The following is a 19,171-nucleotide window of genomic DNA, read 5'->3' on the forward strand; positions in this document are numbered from 1 at the left end:
AGGTGTAGCAAACGCCGCGTCAGTAATACATTCTGCATCACAATGGCCCAGATGCAGCCATCGATTTTTCTTTATTGTGTTCCTTCATATTTGAAGCCGCCATGCATTTTAAAGTAATTATTGAATGGCATCCTCCATGTAGCTTAACACAAATATCATTCTAACGGGAGTGATTGATTTTCAATACTTTCAAGTGGCTTTCTCCCTTGTGCCTTAGGATCAGTTATAAGACGGCGTATCGGCGTGGCCTCCGGACCATGTACCGGCGCAGGTCCCAGTGTTGCCCTGGCTACTACGAGAATGGAGACTTCTGCATACGTACGTAGGGGCCGCCTCTGTTCTGGCCTCGCTGGGGTTGGGAGGCGAGGGGAGAGAACAGAGAAGGGAGGTAAGCAGGCCTCAGCCGACCCGAGGGCTCCAGAAGTCCCTGCCTGCTGCTGGCTCTGAGGGGATCATGGGTCTGGTATAAACACATTGCGTGGGATCACATGGGAACACGTGGATCACATGGGATCAATGGAAGCAGGTCAGTTCCAGGCTTTGGTAGGGTCAGGAGAGAAGTGGACCCTTCCGGAGAGGGTGCTCTGAGGAGCAGTGGGGAAAAAGGGCTGAGTGGCTGGTACAGATCTGAAGGGCTCCAGAAGGCTTTGTCGGATGGAAGGAGACTTGAATCGATAAACGGTGACGAGATGGATGAGTGGATGGATGGATGGACAGATGGATAGAGATTCGAAGGGAGGAAGGAAGGCAAGCTGGATCATTGGATAGCAAGACCATAGTACCTAGAAGGAGGATAGCAAGAGTAAGACAGATCACAGGGGGCCGGTTCCAGGAAGTGGGGGGTTTCCAAAACTGATCGGGAGACACTGAAAACAAGGGGGGTGCATGAAAGACACATGGAACCTCTCCCCCTGTTTGTCTGCAGTGGCTCAGTGCTCTTGGTGTCCCCAGAGAGTCAAGGGCTGAGTTTCTGGCAGCTTCAGGCCCTCTGGGTGGGGGTGGGGGAGCAGTTCTGTGCAGTGGGAGATACCCAGGAACCTGCGGATCTGAGTTCTGGTCACAGCTTCTGAGGCATGTGGCTTTGGGCAAGTCATTTCACCTCTCAGGAAGAATGACTCCAGGGCCCTGTTGGAGTCCAATGGACTCTTTCCCACCACCTCTGACAGGTGTAATGGGGCCAGGATGGGGCTCTCCTGTGGGCAGTAGAGGGTTGCCACTGTGGGAGAGTGTCTGAGAAGCTGGGAGCCCCCCACTATTAATGACATAGGGGAATCCACCCCCAAAACTTCTGCCTCTTCATTTGGAGGCAGATTTGGAGAGTGATGTTCCTTGTTAGCATTCTCCTTGCCCTTTGGGTGGGTAGAGTGAGCCAGCACCAGAGAGACAGTTTGGGCAGGGTGGGCGTGTTGGCGTTGGGAACGAAATGACAATTTTCCCCTGCTGATGTTACGTATCCCCTCTTGCTGGAGAAACTCGATTCTAATTGCATTACAGGAACGAATGAAAAATGCTCCCACAGATGCGTTCACTGATGATGGTTTTGCAGGAAAAATACAAAGATACCCAAAGCCATCCCCAAAAGGCTGTTTCTCCGGAGCAGGGCAGAGGACTGGGCTGGGACAAGGCCTTGGCTGGCACGTCACCTGGGATGGGGTTCCTATGGGGACCTGGGTGTAGATGTGAGATCAAGACCAAGCTTTACTGCTGTTCTGTCTGCCTGGAGGAGAGCGAGAACCAGGCATGGGGGGGGTGACAGAGGACTCATAAAGCCTAAGCAGAATGGATGTGAGTGGCCCTTCGGGGCTCAGGGCACCAAGATGGACCCAGGGAAATGATAGAGGGAATTCAGATGTCAGCACGGGGCTCCAGGAACAGATGAGCACATTTCTTTTCTAATTTCCATTAGCGGGTGTTGGTAAAGCTCTTGGAAAATGAAGACCAGGGCAGAAACACTAAGTGTCCTGATTGCACAGGCCCGGTCTTGCTGACTGGGAACGGCAGCTTGTCACCTCCTACCTACTCCTTATGTAACGGCCAGGTACTGCCTGCTGAGCTGGTGGCCACAGGCCAGGCCACCTCCAGGAAGCCAGCGAGAAAAGCCAACTTTAGGACTGAAGGCTTTTTCTGAAGGGGGACAGGAGAGTTTCAGCAGTGGGATGGGGCACTGGGGCATGCGGGGTACTGGTAGTGCTGACCCAGAGGGGCAAGAGTCACACAGGCCTGGGTTTGACTCTCAGCTCTGTCCCTCCCAGCTTCTTCCTCTTTATGCTCCTCCTCATCCTCTTCAGAGCACACCCCCTGCGCCAGGCGCCGTTCCGGTCACTTCATGTGTATTAATGGATCAGCTTCTCACAACAGCCCTCTGAAGTAGGTACTCTTACTTCTATCTTATAGATGGAGAGACTGAGTCACAGAGTGAGTAAGTAACTTGACCAGGGTCGTACAGCTAGAAAGTGGCAGAACAGGGATTTGAACCTAGGTTGTCTGGCTCTGGAGGCTGCCCTGAACCTCTCAGATGGGCTGCTGCCCTCTCTGTGAGCCTAGGCAAGACGTCACCTCTTGGAACCTCAGTTTCCACTCATGTAAAATGGGGATGGTAATAACCTCTACCGCCAGACACAGGGTAGGGGCTTAAAAAATGTCAGCTCCCCTACTCCATGGCTTTGGGTCTTAACATTTTTTTCACTCTTGGCTTTTGTTTTAATTCTCCAGATCACCATGGGCCCTCTCCCTGGGAAAATGCACATGACATATATAAACCTATGTGCACACACACAGCCCTTCCTTTGCACACAGTTGCAGTGGGTTCATGGATCCCTCACATCCCTCACAGAGTCTTTGAAACCCTGGTAAATCATTTCTGCCATGTGTTCATGTTTATCCATTCGATTGACACTGTTGCTTGTTGACTTGTTGCCTACGCACTTGGGTGCGCATGAGAGATGGTTGCTACCCCGAGGGGCTTGCAGCCCTAGCAGAGAGAGATGATCTGGCACACAGATACATGCCCCCAGAGTTGCAGATGCTTCAACGAGCATCTTGATAAAGTAGAACCGAGTGGAATGGAGAGACTGTCTTCTTCAGCCATGCCCACTTAGCGAGAGTTAATGAGACGTCAGCTCTTGACAGAAGAGTGACGGGAGAAGCCCTTGAAGGGTGTGCCACCAGCATTTATTAGACGCCTATCGTGGCCCACCCATGGTGCTGTGCCTTGGGATAGAAGAGATGGGGTAGAAATAGCTCCTGCCCTCGTGGAACCTACGGTCTTGTTGGGAAGGCCAGGCCACATGCAGAAAAATCCGTGGACAACAGCCGGAGAAGAATGTGGGGAGGAACCCACAGACCGGACACGCTAGGTGGGAGACCATGCTGTGACCTGCTGTCACTCGGGGGGCTTCGTGAGGGTTTGGGCTGGATGGAATGGTATCTTTGGGTGTGGGTGGGAGAGAGGGAACCCCGTCAGCAAGGGCGTGGAGGCAGCTGGCCTGAGACCACGGGGGTGGGGGGGTGGGGGAGGCAGATCTGGCTGGGGGAGGGGTTGGGGGAGGCAGTCATTCATTTCCCAGGGCCGCCCTTGCAAAGCAGCACTGCCTGGCGGGCTTCCCCACCAGGAGTGTGCTGGCTCACACCTCTGGAGGCTACAAGTCCAAATCTGGATGTCAGCAGGGTTGCTTCCTTCTGAGGGCTGTGACCGGAGATCTGTTCCAGGCCCCTCTCCTTGCTTCTGGTAACTCCATTCCCCACACAGCCTTCTCTCTGTGTCTGTGTCTCTCTAAGTTTCCCCTTTTTGTAAGGACACCAGTCAGATTGGATGAGAGCCCACCCGAATGACCCTGTTTTAACTTGATTACCTCTATAAGACCCTATCTTCAAATAAGGCCACATTCTGAAGAGTTGGGGGTTAGGCCTCCAATATATGAATTTTAGGGAGGGAGACAGTTGAACCCGTAAACAGGTGAGTGTTGGCCATTACTAGCATTCTTTCGTTCCCGCTTATTGCAATGGGAAGAAAGGAGGGGGACCAGCCAGCCCTCACGCAGGCTTTGCCAGCCGTCCAGGAGCGAGTGGAGACCCCAGGGGCAGGGAACTTGCATGAGGGAAAAATGGTAGCGGGCAAGTGAGGGATTGTGCCCAGGGTGCCAGATGAGAAGCTTTGCAAACCCAGAAGAAGCATTCAGGAGTCGATGCCCTGTGGCCCCCTCCCTCTCCAGTTCTCCTTCTCCACCCCTTGGGGACCAGAGAAACTCCTGAATTCACCAGAACCTGGTGAGAACCCATCTAATGCCTCAGGACTGAGGCACGAGAATATTACCCATGCTCTGGGTAGGGGTAGGAGGGCATCGTCTTCCCTCCAAAACGGCCTTTTTGGAGCCCGTTTCTTAGCAGATAGTAGGAGGACACCGGCCCGGGAGTAAAAGCCGTGGCTGACTCTGCCACTAGCTAGATGTGCAGTCTTGGGTGAGTCGCTTTGCCTCTCTGGACCCCCCGTGGCATAGGATGGATCATCCCTGTGGGTGGAAGGAGTAAAGATCCTGAAATGCATAGAGCTTGATACATGCAGGGTGGCACTACTGTTTCTCTTTTTTGTGCCATTTCCTCTGCCCCAGAACTGCCATCCATATCCCAGAGGCCTTGGCAGCCCTTCTAGAACCTTCTGCACCAGAACTGCCCACCCTCTCCCTTAGCTACAGATACAGCTGAGTCCCATATTTCCTAAGGATCATTGGACCCAAATGGCATTTCTCTCTTTCTCCTTTCTCGTGAGACAGGCCAGAGGGCACCTTTGCCTCACAGAGCCGGTTTTGTCACGTAGGCGGTGGTGTTTGTTGAGATATTTGGGGAAACTCTGCTCTTTGAAAACGTTAGGTTGTATCAGACTGGATGGGCTTGGTTATGATGCAGTAACAAACACCCCGAATCCCGGTGGCTTAAAACAATAGACTTCTCTTCCTTGCTCATTTTGCATGACCACTGTTGGCTGGCTGGGGCCTGCTCGCCCCAGGACCCAGGCTGCTGGAGCACGAACTTTGCAGTGTTGCTGGTTGCCATGGCAGAGAGAAGAGGGCTCTGGCGGGTCAGAAATATTTAGTGAGCAGTATTAGGGCTTATCACCCTACAGATGCCGTGGTAATCACAATTCACTCATGTGTGTTCTCGAACACCTGATAACCTAGTAGAAGATCCCCGTGGAAGACACGTTTGAACACAGACTCATTGAGCCCCAGCCCCAGTCTCAGATTCAAAGATTGGAGCTGGGCAGCCAGAGAGCGTGCTTCTCTAACGAGTTCCCAGGTGATGCTCATTGGGAACCACACTTTGAAAACTGCCGAGGATGGTGGGAAAGCAGATTGCTTAGCAGGTGCATCCCATTGGTAGTCAGGCCCTCTCTCGATGGGCTAGAGGAGAGGGCCTGCTTCAGAGTAGCCAGCAAGGAGGGGGAACTGGTCTGCCTGATCCCTCCCTCCCTCCCCTTTTTCCTTTTCCTGGAGGAGGTAATGCCCCCAGACTTCCTAAGTGGTGTCCTCCAGCCCTCTCACTGGATGCTTGGAATCCCAGAGCCAGCCTCCCCGCAGTGTGGGTTTCATCCTAATCAAGAAGTAGAGGAATGAAGCTCCAGGCAAGTGGCTGACGGGCCCCACACCAGCAGCCCTCCCCACTCCCACCATTGATTGGGGGTGGAAGAGGGGTGCAGGAGGGGTGGGGGAGGGGGTTGCTAAGCCTCCTGGAAGGGAGACCGCTCCGGCTCAGTGTGCATGTCCTGGGATGGCTAAGGGGGAGCCGGCAGGGGACGATCTGGGATACTGGCTGCACTGAGGGCACCCGAGCCGTGCTTAAGATTTAACTAACTCCAGCAAACTCCTCACACCATTTTTGGGATTTAAGTACCCCTGTCTTAGGATCGCAGTTGTTTTTACAGCGGATTGTTGTTTAACTGTGAATTCAGCTCCGGTTTACTGATTGGCTTGCTCTTCATCTCTCCTTGGGTCTCACTCCTTGCTAGATTTGGCCTCATTCTTCTCGAAGGGCCATCTGTGTTCAGGGGTTTTTCCTGGGAGGGTCCGTGAGCGAACGCCTCTCGTATGCTTTACTTGTCTGAAAACGCCTTTGTTTTACCCTCACTCCTGAGTGGTGCTTTAGCTGCCTGTGGAATTCTAGGTTCTCTGTGATCTTCCCTCAGGGTCTGAGGATGTTTTTCTGTCGTGTTCTGGACCTCGTCTTTGCGGGCTAATGCTCGTGTGGGTGTGGAGTTGCTTTCGTTCACACTGTTTGCTCCTCAGACGTATATATCCCTTGAAGCTAAATTTTCATGTCCTTTATCCATTCTGGAATATTCTCGGCCATAGCTCTTCAAATGTCCCCTGTCCTTCATTCGCTCAGTTTTCTCCTGTTGAAGTGCCAAAATGTTGGATGCTCATTCCACTTCCTCTCTCTCTCCTAGGCTCTCTTTTTCCATCTCCTTATCTCTCCATCCTGTATCTTGGAAATTTTCCTCAGATCCATTTTTCAAATCCTTTGGCTCTGCTAATTACCCTATCTGTTGAGGTCTCCATTTCAACAATGGCATGTTTCATTCCTAGGAGTATTCTGTTTTTCCTTCTTCAGATCTACAGGTTTGCTTTTTTTTTTTTTTTCTGTAGTGTCCTGTTCTTTTTTTTTTTTTTTTTTTTTTAATGTTTTTATTTTTGAGAGAGAGAGAAAGTGAGCAGGGGAGGTGCAGAGAGAGAGGAGGACAGAGGATCCAAAGCGGGCTCCGTGCTGGCAGCAGTGAGCCCCGTGTGGGGCTCAAACTCACGAACCGTGAGATCATGATCTGAGCTGAAGTTGGAGGCTTAACCAGCTGAGCCGCCCCGGTGCTTTCATTATGAATTCTAATCTTTTGCTTACTGCTTTAACTATGTGAGATGTATGGATGGTCTCTTTCAGATGGTTCTATCTTGAGCTATGCTATAGAGTCAAGATAGTTCCATCTTGGGTCCATGAGTTTGGTTAGCTCAGAGTATCCGTTCTGCTGTTTGTGGAGATAGCTGACTCTCCCTTGTGATGGATTGTTTCCCCATATAGGTTGTAGTTTCTTTTTTCTTGTTTTTTTTTTTTTTTCCCTTCTTTATTGCTGCGAACCCTTGAGCTTTTTGTCTCCTCCCCCACGCCCTGGGGTGTGCACGTGCCCCACACATGAGTTCTGCGTTTTCTTAGTAGGCACAATACTGTTGTTCACTGGCTCACGACCAGTCTCTGCACTGATCTCTTGGTTTGGGATTCCATGCTGAGGCTGGAACTGTGGCGAAGGCGTGGGGTTTTTGTTTTTGTTTTTTTTGCTTTTTCCTTTAAAAAAAGATGCGAAATTCACACATGACACAATGGCTAATGGTATTGACCATTTTGAAGCGTGCAGGAGAGTGGCACTTAGTGCATTGGTAACATTGTGCATCTGACACTTCTGTCTAGTTCTAAAACCTTTTCATCACCCCTGAAGAAGACTCTGGTCCCATTAAACAGTCACTCTCCATCCCCCCCTCCTGGTTTCTTGTTTCTTGTGGAAGACTTTCTGCTCATCCGGAATCCCTTATTTCTCATGTGGCCGGTGGGCCGTATTTTCAAGTTTCTCCTACATGGAGCTGGTAAGTCCCAAGGCCATCTGTCCCTGTGTGGGTGTTAAACCCCAGGCTCCTAGCTGGGACTGGGGGCTGCGGGCAGCGGCTAGCTAGGTCCCATGCTCCCTGGCCTACCTTAGCTTCAGTATCTGCCCTTTTGTCCCTCCTGTAGACTCACTGCTCTTTCTTACACTTGGCGGTTTACCTTTCTCTCCTTAGAGCGCAGATATCTACATTTTTGGTTTTTTAGTTGTAAATTATATTTTGGGGGCATTTTTGTAGCAGGAGCGGCCTTCATCAGCCCTTTCTCCGTGTCACTGGAACTGTACCTATTTTATAGTGAGCGGTGGAGTCGGGGGGGCTTTATAACCAGACCCAGTGACGTTTAGGGCAGTGCTTTCGTGGACTGAGGGCTAGCTTCGAACAACAATAATAAAACGGTGTAACGTCTGGTGGTTTACCCTGAACTTTCCCTTACGGTATATCACTCACTCCTGACAGACTGGAGGAGTGTTACCACGGCCCTTGCACAGCAGGGGAAACTGATGCCAGGGAGGCTAAGTGCCTTGTCCGGTGGATAAGTGCGGCCCAGGAATTGAGATCTGTGCTACTTCTAGTCCTTCACTTTCCCCTCCCCCCTGCAGAGGGTTTCCTCTTGGTGGGAGGGACCTGCGGCCAGAAGAGAGAAGTGGGGCCGGACAAGAGGGCAGGTGAAAAGGTTTGTAGGAAGAGGAAGGGACGGAAGACAAACTGATTTGATTTCAGAATTTTGCAAAGGTGGGTGCAAGGATGACCTGCCAGGATCAAAGTGTGTGTGTGTGTGTGTGTGTGTACGTACACGTGTGTACAGAGCTGTGGGTCCTGTCTGAAAGCCTCTCCACGTAGCTACTAGGAAAAATCATTTCCTGCTGACCTTCTAGGAGGCTCCCCAGAGAATGCAGCCTGCTGACAGGACCAGAACCAGTGCTGATGCTTCTCCCCCGGGTCACCAGCACCTGGTGCTGAGCTTTGCTGCCTAGAACAACATCCATTCTTCCATCTGTCCATCCATCCATCCATCCATCCATCCATCAGCATTTATTACCTATCTATGCCTTGAATGCACTATGGAGTCCTGGGGATAGAGGGATGAATAAGAAGCATACAGTCTAGTGGGAAATGTATACACTTAAATTCTAAGACAGCATGATAAGCACACTTTAAATAAGTAGGCAAGGAAACCAAGGGTCACTGGGCTGGTATGTGGGGGGGGGGGGCGGGGGGGGGGGAGGAGTAATGGCTGTTTAGCTGCCCCAACACATCCTCACTGAGTGGCCAAAGTTGGTGCAGCCACTACGATCTCCTCCCCAGTCTTGTGGGCTTAGAACATTGATTTAGGATGCCTCGAGTGGCTGAGCTCCAGTTGATGATGCACACTAACCAAACTCATAAGATACTGATGCTTAACCCTGCTGCAGATTCATTCGTTTCCGGTGAGCAAACAGAACATTTGCTCTCCATCACTTGCTAGTGCTTTTCAGGTCCTCATAAAGAATTGTTGAACAAGTGAATCCACGGTAGGGCACCAAGGCCCGGAGGGTTCTCTGGACACCGCTCCTGTTAGCACCTATTTCGGATTCCCCCAATTGAACTCTAGAGCACCATCTGTCACTCTGTCCCACTGGTTGTGATGCTGCCTTGCATGTCTATCCCACTCACAAGTGAGTTCCCGAAGGAGAGGGACCATGTGTCCTACACGGGTTAGTCCCAGGGCCAGGCACAGTGCCTGGCACTTAGTGCTGAATAATTACTGAATGAGTGAGTAAGAAAGTGCGTGAATGAAATAGACCCTGAGCACTGAGAGACCTCTTTGGGAGAAGCAACTATAACTCTGGGGAATTGAAGGGGGAAGGGAGATCCAAAAAGACTCCTTGAAGGAGGTTAGTTTTGAGCAGAATCTCAAAGGGGAGTGGGAACTTGCCAGGAGAGCAGGAGATGGGCAATGGTTAAGACAGAGAATGAGTTTTGTTATTTTTATTTATTTTTAATTTTTTAAATGTTTATTTTTTGAGAGAGAGAGACAGAGCGTGAGCAGGGGAGGGGCAGCAAGAGAAAGGGAGACACAGAATCTGAAGCAGGTTCCAGGCTCTGAGCTGTCAGCACAGAGCCCGACATGGGGCTTGAACTCACAAAACGCGAGGTCGACCTGAGCTGAAGCCGGATGCTTAACCGACTGAGTGACCCAGGCGCCCCAAGACAGAGCATGAGTTTTAAATCCCATTTCTTCTCCTGGGTGACTCTCTGAGCATGTTAGTTAGCTTCTCTCTGCCTTGGTTTTCCTCATCTGTAAAATAAGGCAGGGCTGTATTAAGTTCCTGCCCATTTGGGCTGTCGTGAGGATTAAAGGAGTTCCCACCAGGAAAGCATTCAGGGCAGGACCTGGCACACAGTGAGGGCTCCGTAAATGGTAGCTACTGCTGTTTGTGTTCTTGTTTTATGTTTATTTATTTTTGAGGGAAAGCAAGAGAGCATGAGTGGGGGAGACAGGGCAGAGAGAGAGAGACAGAGGATCCCAAGTGGGCTTTGTGCTGACAGCAGTGAGCCCAATGTGGGGCTTGAGCTCATGAACCGTGAGATCATGATCTGAGCTGAAGCCGGATGCTCAACTGACTGAGCCACCCGGGTGCCCCTGCTGTCTGTGTTCTTGGTGTGAAGAGGGCACTTTGTGGCAGAGGCACTGGTGTGAGCAGAGGTGGGAAAGAGCAGACGGGACCAGGGCATCGTCAGCAGGCCTCCGGGGCCAGAGCACAGGAAATGTGGGAGAAGTGGTACTCGAGAGGGCTGGGTGGGGCTGGGGCTGGACCCTCAGCACCACACGGAAGATCCTGGACAATCTCATGAGGGCCTTGAAGGGTCACGGTGGCAATTGCTGTGGGGGCAGCAGCAAGGAAGAGTCAAGGGGGTGAAAGACAAATCAGGAGGTGCGTGGGGATGGGGGAGCTGTGTATGGCTGTGCTCAGGCACCTTGGGGATCTGGGGTCTGTCCGACTGCATTTTGCCGGCCTGGCCCTAAAGTTCCCTGCTAGGCCTTTCCCCCACCTGTGGCGAGTGCCAGCAGAGTCCGGTGTGCTGACACAGCCGTGGAAGGATCTAGGTGCTGCTTCTTAATTACCAGCTGCAGCTGTAATTAAACCTCTGCTATCCGGACTGGGCAGCCTCTGAGGGGAAGCCTTAATTAGTGTCAGAACAGCTGGGCATTTATGTAAAGTCCCCTTCTTGGGTGTCTCGGGCCAGGTAAAGCCTATGAAGTAGCTAACCTGTCCCCAACCTGACTTCACTATTTTTCTATGGGAACTTCCCAAGGGCCCTGCTTGCCATCTTCTAAATGCCCTCAACATCTATGGGATGCCAGCTCTGATTTCTGGTCCATGTTGGCTATTGGCTGCTTCTCTGATGTTCTCCCTGTGCCCGGCCCCAGCGGCCTCCGACCCATCTCCTCCCTCCCTCCCTCCCCCGTGCTGGCCACCTTGCTCTTTTGTATATGCCCCGTGTGCCGTCCCCTCTGTCCGAATGCTCTTCCCTTAGAGAGCCATGTGGCTCTCGCCCTTATTTCACCCCATCTCTTCTCAAAAGTCACATTATCGGAGTCTTTCCTGACCACCCTATCTGAAATAGCAGTCCCCCAACCATCTTTCTGTGTCCCCTTATCCTGTTTTGTTAATTAACACTACTGTTACCTGATATAGAGATGTGAAACATATATATTTTTGTTTTCTGTCTCCCCAACTAGATTATGTGTTCAGTAGGGATAAGGGACCTAGCTGACCTCTCTACTCTTAGAACAGTACCTGCCATATAGTAGGTGCTCAATAAATGATGAATGAACGAATGGACAAGTGAACTATAAGCTCCTGTGGGTAGGAGCACCCTTTTAAAAACATACTGTTGTGTGGTCTACAGTGGCTCACGGCGTACCACACCCAGAGTAGGGGCTCAGAAAATAGTGATCAGGTACCACCGATCTGAGGTCTGCCCTGCCCCCTCCCATATTTTTGATACTTCACCCCTGTGCCCCCCCCCCCCCCCCCCCCCCACTGCTGCTTGCTCTAAGTGCCTGGGCTATACCCAGGCCCCTCCATGCTGGGACTTCTCATCCTGTATCTTGCTTTCCCAGGTCCCCTTGTGGTTTGTGATCCTCTCTGCTCCAGCCAGACACCCGGATTCTCCACACTGTCTCTCCCTGGGACTTCATTCCAGATGCCCCTGCTCCCAGAACCCCTGGTCCTGCTTTTGTCTCTTGGAGTGGCTCTTGGAGCTAGTGGCTCTTGGAGACTCGGTGCAGAGCTGCGTGGTCTCTGGGGAGCCCCACCTGACGCCTCCCTCTCCCCTCCCAGTCCTGATCTTGGCCCCTCTTCAGCTCCACCTGTCCTCACTTATTCTTTCTCTCCCCGCACAGTGAGCGCCTTAGAGCCATGGCTGTGGGACTCCTCTGTGTCCCTAGCATCCACCACAGGGCCCAGCAGAGACACAAGCTTTGACTAGAAGACACTAGCCTTGGCTAGAAGAAGGACGTGTGGGCTAGCTTTTCCTGGGGACCCTCAAAGGACACCCAGAGGAGTGGTCTCTGGGCGGGACCTCGAGATCCCAGAGCGGAGGGTGACCTGCCTCAGATAGGGTCCTTGTCCCCATTTTCCTTCCCTCGGCCTCCCAGAGCCCCTCCCAGAGTTCTGGTGTCTACGCCCAGTGTCACACTCGTGTGCGAAGAGCCTGGGGATCCTGCTCTGAGCCTCCGTAGGGGGCATGACCCAGGAGGCTAACCCCCTGGGCTGGGACTGAACCTCCAAGACATGAGGAAGAGAAATTGCTCACGCGGTGCCTCCTGGTTTGTCAAGCTGCTTCCTCCCTCCTGGCTCCTGGCCTTTGTAGCAGAGAGCTTTCAAAAAGTGGCCATTAATGGGCTTTTGGGGAGGACAGACAGGCCAGCCCCCAAGTCTCCTCTGCTCTTTGCTCTTTAAGGGAAGCCGAATGGCCTCTGTGAAGGTGAAAATGACACCTCAGAGCCTCCCTTTGCTCCCAGTGGCCACTCAGTCCTCTTGTCTTTGAAGAGCCTTGATCAGCTGCCCATCAGTGGCTGGAGGGGGGACTAGCTGGGAGAGCTGGACGCCCCTCACGCCATGCTGGCTGGGCATTGGCCAAGGCTCACGGAAGGCCCAAGAACCAGGCCCCCCCGCCACCTTGTGGCAGGCAGACATCCCACTGTCTCCACCTTGTCCGTACCTGGGGATAAGAATGAAAATATTTAACCACATGTGTGGCACTTCCAGCAAGAGGTTAGAATGGAATAGGGACCTTGAGGCCTGTTGTGGTGCCAGGGTTAACTCTGTAGGTGCTGGACTGTGGGCGGGGAGGGGCGGGGGTGGCAATACTTACCAACTAGAGCAGAAGTATTTAACTATGTTAATATTCACCACCCTTCTCCCCAGTCTAAGTCTAGGCCTGAACCTGAAGATGTGATACGTCTGGGCCCTGTATGTGATGTGTGGATGCTTTGGCATCTGGCTGTGTGTACGTGTGTGCATAGGAAGTTGTGAGTCTGCCTGTGTGGACACTACTGCCCACCCATGAAAGGGTGTCTCGGGGCGCCTGGCTGACTCAGTCCGTAGAGCATATGACTCTTTGATCTTGGGGTTGTGAGTTCGAGCCTCATGTTGGGTGTAGAGTTTACTTAACAATGAAATCTTTAAGAAAATTTTAAAAAGGGGTATTGGTGTGGCATGTCCTTGACAGCGTAAAGGTCAAGAGCGCAGACCCTGGGACCAGACTGCCGCCTCCTGCCTCTGTGACCGGGGGGGGGGGGGGGCAAGTTACGTGCCCGCTCTGTGCCTCAGTTTACTCAACTGGAAAGTGCTGTACTGTTCCTTATGGGCTTGCTATGAGCATTAAATAAGTGGATATATGTAAACCAAGCACATGGTAAGTGGTGTGGAAATGTTAGCTTTTATTATTACATGTGCACTTGTCTATTCATGAGCACTCGGCTTCGCCGTGTGGGAGGAGCTCCCCTCTTCCCTGCTGGGTGCGCACACGCATGTTCGCGGTGTATACACTTGCTGTGTGTGTGTGTTGCATGTGTGCCAACGAAAAGGGCCCCGGAGCCCGCGTCTCGAGTGTAGGTCTGCGTGCTTGTGTGTTTAGATGATTTTTTTTTTAACGTTTATTTCTTTCTGGGACAGAGAGAGACAGAGCATGAACGGGGGAGGGGCAGAGAGAGAGGGAGACACAGAATCGGAAGCAGGCTCCAGGCTCCGAGCCGTCAGCCCAGAGCCCGACGCGGGGCTTGAACTCACGGACCGCGAGATCGTGACCTGAGCTGAAGTCGGCCGCTTAACCGACTGAGCCACCCAGGCGCCCCCGTGCTTGTGTGTTTAGACAGCGTGTGTGTTCTCGTCTCTCTCGGTTCTCCTGAGAGTCACCTTTCCCATCATGCTTTCCCACGTTCCTTTCTCCTTTTCAAGCAGCCAGTGTTGCTGAATTGTCACCAAGGGAGCCAGAACTTTGTCTTTGCTCGGGATGGGGTGGGAAGGGGGAGCCAAATGACACCATCAATCTCCTTCTGGGATGGAGCAGACCTGGATCCAAGGGCAAAAGCCAGGGAGGCCTCCTCCTGCCCCTGGCCAGACCAAGAACTGTCCCTCCGGCTGCCTTTACCCTGGGCTGAGCTGATGGCAGGGAAAGGGAATGTCTCAAATCTGGGAGCCAGGGGGGCTCCAGTGTAAAGGCAGGCCCTCATCCCGTTGGTCTGGTCAGGTGGAAGGACCGAGGCCTTGGCCTCTGTTTATCCACAAGGTTCCATCGCCAAACAAACTGCAGAGGCCTGATAGTAAATCAGCAGTGGGTGTGATTTAGAGGAATGTTTGTTTGCTCAGCTAAGCTTTTGGCAAGGTAAATGCATAAGCTGCAGAAAATCTCTTGGAAACAGCCGCGGGGCTCAAACGCCCTTCAGTCCTCCATAAAGGATTCTCAAAATTATATGGACTAGATTAGTATCTCTATTACATAAAACCATTTCAATGCCTGCTCTGGGCTTTGAGAATAAAGTCACTGGACAGACCTTTTGTTGCCGGGCCCCGCCAGTGCTTGGTAATTGAAGATTTTCCTTTAAAAGTGTGTCAGGTGGAAAGAGCTCCTAATTTACTAAGTGGAGGGGCCTTTGTTAGGGAGAGTGATGCTTTGTTCTGCCTGTCCCTTTTAATCTTGTTTTTGCACAATGGACTTCTATAAAGCACTACCAGCCGAGATGATTCTGGGGAGGGAAGCAGGGCTTCCCTGCCCTCTTCGGTCTGCGTCTTCTCTTGCTTCTCCTTCTTCTGGGCTTGGACCTCTATCCACAAGCCCGGGGACAGACTTTGTGGCTTCGCGGCAGCGGCTGCCCTAGTCTCTTTCTAATCAGAGCACACCCTCCTTTTTTAATTGCCTCTCTGCATGAAGCCCCGGAGGCAAGATCAGGTTTGGGGCCACGTTTGCAGCCGGTGGCTGGGTCTGAATCTAGATGAGGTCTTCAGCCCTGAAGTCAAATGCCATCTGGTGCCTGATGGGATGGTTTCAGTTGGAGGTTTTGCCCCAGTCCCGGGGCACTAAAGTAGCATTTGTTGTCTGAGAGTCCTCCCCGATACTGGCTTCTGGCTCTGAGGAGGTCACTGACCCTGGCTAAGAGGACTGGGGTTTTGCCTGTAATTTGGAACCACCCCCTTGGGGCTTGAGGCCACCGCGCCGCTGTAAGATGTGGGTCCTGGCCTGGCTTTCAGAGATGGGAGTTCTCCTCCCCCTGCTTGGCCATCATCTTGGCTGTGCTGGCTGGGTACAGGATTCTACCTCTCTGGGCCTTAGTTCCTCATGGGTAATTAGAAGACGGAGAGGCTTTGAACTTCTGTGACATAGGAGTTCCACTGATGGTGACTGTGGGGCAGAGGTTTTTCTCATTGCCAGGTCCGTGGGCAAAGTTAACATGAGGCCTAGGACCGAGTGGATAGTTTGAAATGGGAACCAAGCAACAGGAGGAAGAACCAAACACAGGCAACATGATTGGCCAAGAATCATGAAACAGAGTCAGGGAGATCCTCGGAAATGCTTCGAGGTGGTGGACATACATAGCCCTGGGATTATCTTGACAAGTTTCATGTGACCCAGAGGTTCACAAGCTTCCCAAGGGCAGGACCTCCCTGGCTTGCGTCTTGGACCTTCTGGGGCTGGCACAGGCCTTCCCAGTTTCCCCTAAAGGTTGAACCACAAGGCAGGGTGCGGAGAGGGGAAGGAGGGGCTCACGGTGACACCGGTCAAGGTGGAGAAGCTTGTTCAGGTGCACCAAGCCCGTCGGGAACACATCCTCCGTAACGACCTCCTTTGGTGGAGCGTCACCTTCACAAAGTGAGGAGCTGAGCAAGGGGCTGACTTTTTGGTGTCAGGTGGGTCACTTTTGTTATCTCATTTTATCCTCAAGATGACTTTGCAGGAACTGTCCCTCCCTTTGTGCATGTCAAACTGAGCTTCAGAGAACTTAAACGCTTTACCCCGGGGGCCGACAGCTAGTTAGTGGTGAGCCGGTTTCCAGGGGATCAGCTTGGAGGAAGCAGGGACTGTGAAGTCCCCGGGGAAGCTGACCTGTAAGAGAACGAGGTCCCCGCCCCAGGCTGGAGGGCGTGCTGTCCTTAGCGCTCAGGCTCTCCAGCAGAACATTCAGCTGTGGCTCAGGCTCAGGCGCCTGGGTTACAGCCTTACTGTCCACTCCAACTAGCCGAGCAACTCAAGACACCCGGTTCCCCTCTCAGACTTTCTCTTGTATACAGAATAGGAGCGTCGACCTTGTCCTACGAAACTATGTGATGGGGCTTTGTAATCGCTAGCCCCTGAGGACACCCGCCTAACCCATCTGGCAGTAGGAATAACAGTCTTCCCCTCCCCCACCTCTCCCTCTTCTTGCTGCCTTATCATCATCAGAGCTATCACTTACACAACACACAAACTAGATGCTGGGCCTCGCTTCTGTATTAACTCATTTAATCGCACAACGCCCCCGTGAAGTAGGTACTGGTAACGTTCTCATTTTACAGATGAGGAAATGGAGGCACAGAATGGTTACATAACTTCCCCAAGGTCACCCAGCAATGAAGCGATACAGCCGGAAGCCAAGCCCGGGCATCTGGTGTTGGCTCTGTGCTCTTAGCCACGCTGTTCTAGCCCGGGGTCTGCAGGTTCAGCTGCTACCAGGCCACATTTGGAAGCTTCTGGTATCTCTGGAGGTTGAGGGTAGGTGGTATTTTTTTTTTTTTTAATTTTTTTTTCAACGTTTTTTATTTAGTTTTTTTGGGGGGACAGAGAGAGACAGAGCATGAACGGGGGAGGGGCAGAGAGAGAGGGAGACACAGAATCGGAAACAGGCTCCAGGCTCCGAGCCATCAGCCCAGAGCCTGACGCGGGGCTCGAACTCACGGACCGCAAGATCGTGACCTGGCTGAAGTCGGACGCTTAACCGACTGCGCCACCCAGGCGCCCCGAGGGTAGGTGGTATTTAGCGGATAGGACGGTGGCTTCCGCTGTTGGGCCCCTGCAGTGTGTGGTCACTCCAGTCCCCAACCTGGCCACCTGTCCCGCTCGTTCTCTATGCTAGTTCCCATTTCCTGCTGAGATAGAGCCTTGTTTAAGGAGCCCCGCTGCGTATCCTCTCTTTGCCTCACTTTCCTCATCTGCGTGATGGGGTGATCACAGCACCTTCCACTTAGGCTTATGAGGATTAGGTGAGTAAATTCACGGGCAATGATTGGAATCCGTAAATGCTTCAGTGTCAGCTCTTATTACCTGGTATGGCAGGATAATGCAGAGAGAGCTTTCCCGCTAGGCTGAGGGCCAGAGGAGTCAGTTTTCAGATCTGGGAAGAAGCCCTGTATAAGCGTGGGGTTGGGAGGTGGGGCACATGGGCCCTTCCCCTGACTTCCTAAAGAAAACGCTCGAAACCGTCAGAAAGGATAGCAAGTAAATATTATCGGGTTCCTGGTGAGTGTCCCAGAAATGGGGTGGAGCCATCAAGCGTGCGGATCAGCTTCGTAAAGGGTGAGGCCCCAGCCATGGCTATTTCCTCTAGGACAGCACACAGATGGCAACATTCCCTCCTAGAGAACAAAGAAAGTCTTTTTCTGCATGTCTGGGGTCCAGCTTGCCAGGGTGTCCTGGAGAGAAATGGTGACAGAGAGGGGGGTCCAAGGACCCAGCCTGCTGCGGACAGCAGGCATTTCCATCCAGAAGCGCTCTTTCTTTTCCGAGGGGCTCGCTCAGTGCATTCCTAAATCAAAGCTAGTCTTAAAGGTCTCCGTGAATAACTTTATAACGCCGATGGTGAAAAGATGTGTCTAAGGCGTGTCTGTCTCCTCCTGCCTGTGCCGAAATGAGCCTCCGTCAAAGGGTGGACGGGAGATGACCTCCGAAGGTCACTGCCAGCCCAGAACTCCGGGACGCGCCTGGGTGAGGTGAGGGCGCACCCTCGCAGAGGGGTGGCGAGGCGATTTCCCGGCAGCCTCTCTGAGTCTGTGATGGTAGGTGCACCCCTTGAGTGGGAGGCTGGCGGGCCTCGCCCGCCTGTATTTACCTTGATGGAGCTTTAAAACACTGCTCTGACATGTGTACAGACCACACGTGGAGAAACAGGGATGCCTCAGCCGGAGGTCTTAATTACCCGCGAAGAACAAGAGACGGCTCTAAGATCTGAGAAGCAGCCTGTGCAAAGTGGTTCATTTCCCAGAGCAGGGTGCAGACAAGGGGAGCCATATGGCCCAGCGGTGGAACAGCTGTCTCTTGAGGAGGAACAATTCGGGAGCCTCCACCATCTGGGTGAATTACGGGACTTGCAATTCTCGTGCGTACGTTGCAGCCGCCCACAAACCCAGCAGTCAAGCAGGTGGATGATGGAGGGCGATGGGATGTCTCCGTGCCCGCTGCATGGCCATCCATCCCCAGAAACCCTGCCTCAGCGTCTGCCCCCTTGCTGAACTGTCCTGGCCGGGGCCTGCCTCTGAGGTCCTGGGGGCCAGGACCCTGCTAGCTCCCCGGGGATCTCTACCATCTCCACTGGGCAGGTGGGGCCTCCACGTCCTCCAGAAAATACACATGTCATTCCTTTAACGGTGGCCGCCGCTCGCCTCTTCGGCAGGGCTGGGAAAATCTAGTTGAAGAGTGCTTAGTGGTTTGGGGCTGTTATATTTTCTCTGCTCTATGATCCGTGTTAGGTTAAAAGGGCCAGAGCTGCTTTTCCTTCCCACAGAAGATAACTCAACCTGGACAGGCTCCCTCTGGGAGAGTTAAAGGTGATGAGGGACTTCTGGTTGGCTGGAACGGTTAATATCCTTCCCCCAAAGTGGCTCTCTTCCATCCCCAGCCCCCCAGCTGGTTGGAATGATGAATATATTCCAGTGGGTTCTCATTCCAAATGACAGCTATCTTCTTTTGCACGTCTGCGTATCCGGTGGGGTGGAAGGGGAATCACGGGGTGGGGCCCGCGGTGTGCCCACGGTGTGCCCGCGCCGTGACGTGTTCCTCCGATCTTCCGGCAGTGC

At 52.7% G+C, this 19,171-nt stretch overlaps 1 protein-coding gene across 13 annotated transcripts in view; it reads left to right on the forward strand.

The window, feature by feature from the left end:
* Positions 1 to 19,171, forward strand: part of MEGF11 (multiple EGF like domains 11) — a 358,279-nt gene that overhangs the window by 133,655 nt on the left and 205,453 nt on the right. For all 13 annotated transcript variants that reach the window (XR_009264051.1, XM_058737313.1, XM_058737317.1 and 10 more), the window contains exon 4: positions 218 to 318. Coding sequence is in view for 12 of the 13 variants with exons in the window: in XM_058737313.1 (XP_058593296.1) it covers positions 218 to 318 (101 nt within the window). In the remaining variant the exon portion in view is untranslated. The remainder of the gene's footprint in view (positions 1 to 217; positions 319 to 19,171) is intronic.

The sequence above is a fragment of the Neofelis nebulosa genome, chromosome 7, assembly GCF_028018385.1.
Source record: "Neofelis nebulosa isolate mNeoNeb1 chromosome 7, mNeoNeb1.pri, whole genome shotgun sequence".
Lineage (NCBI taxonomy): Eukaryota > Metazoa > Chordata > Mammalia > Carnivora > Felidae > Neofelis > Neofelis nebulosa.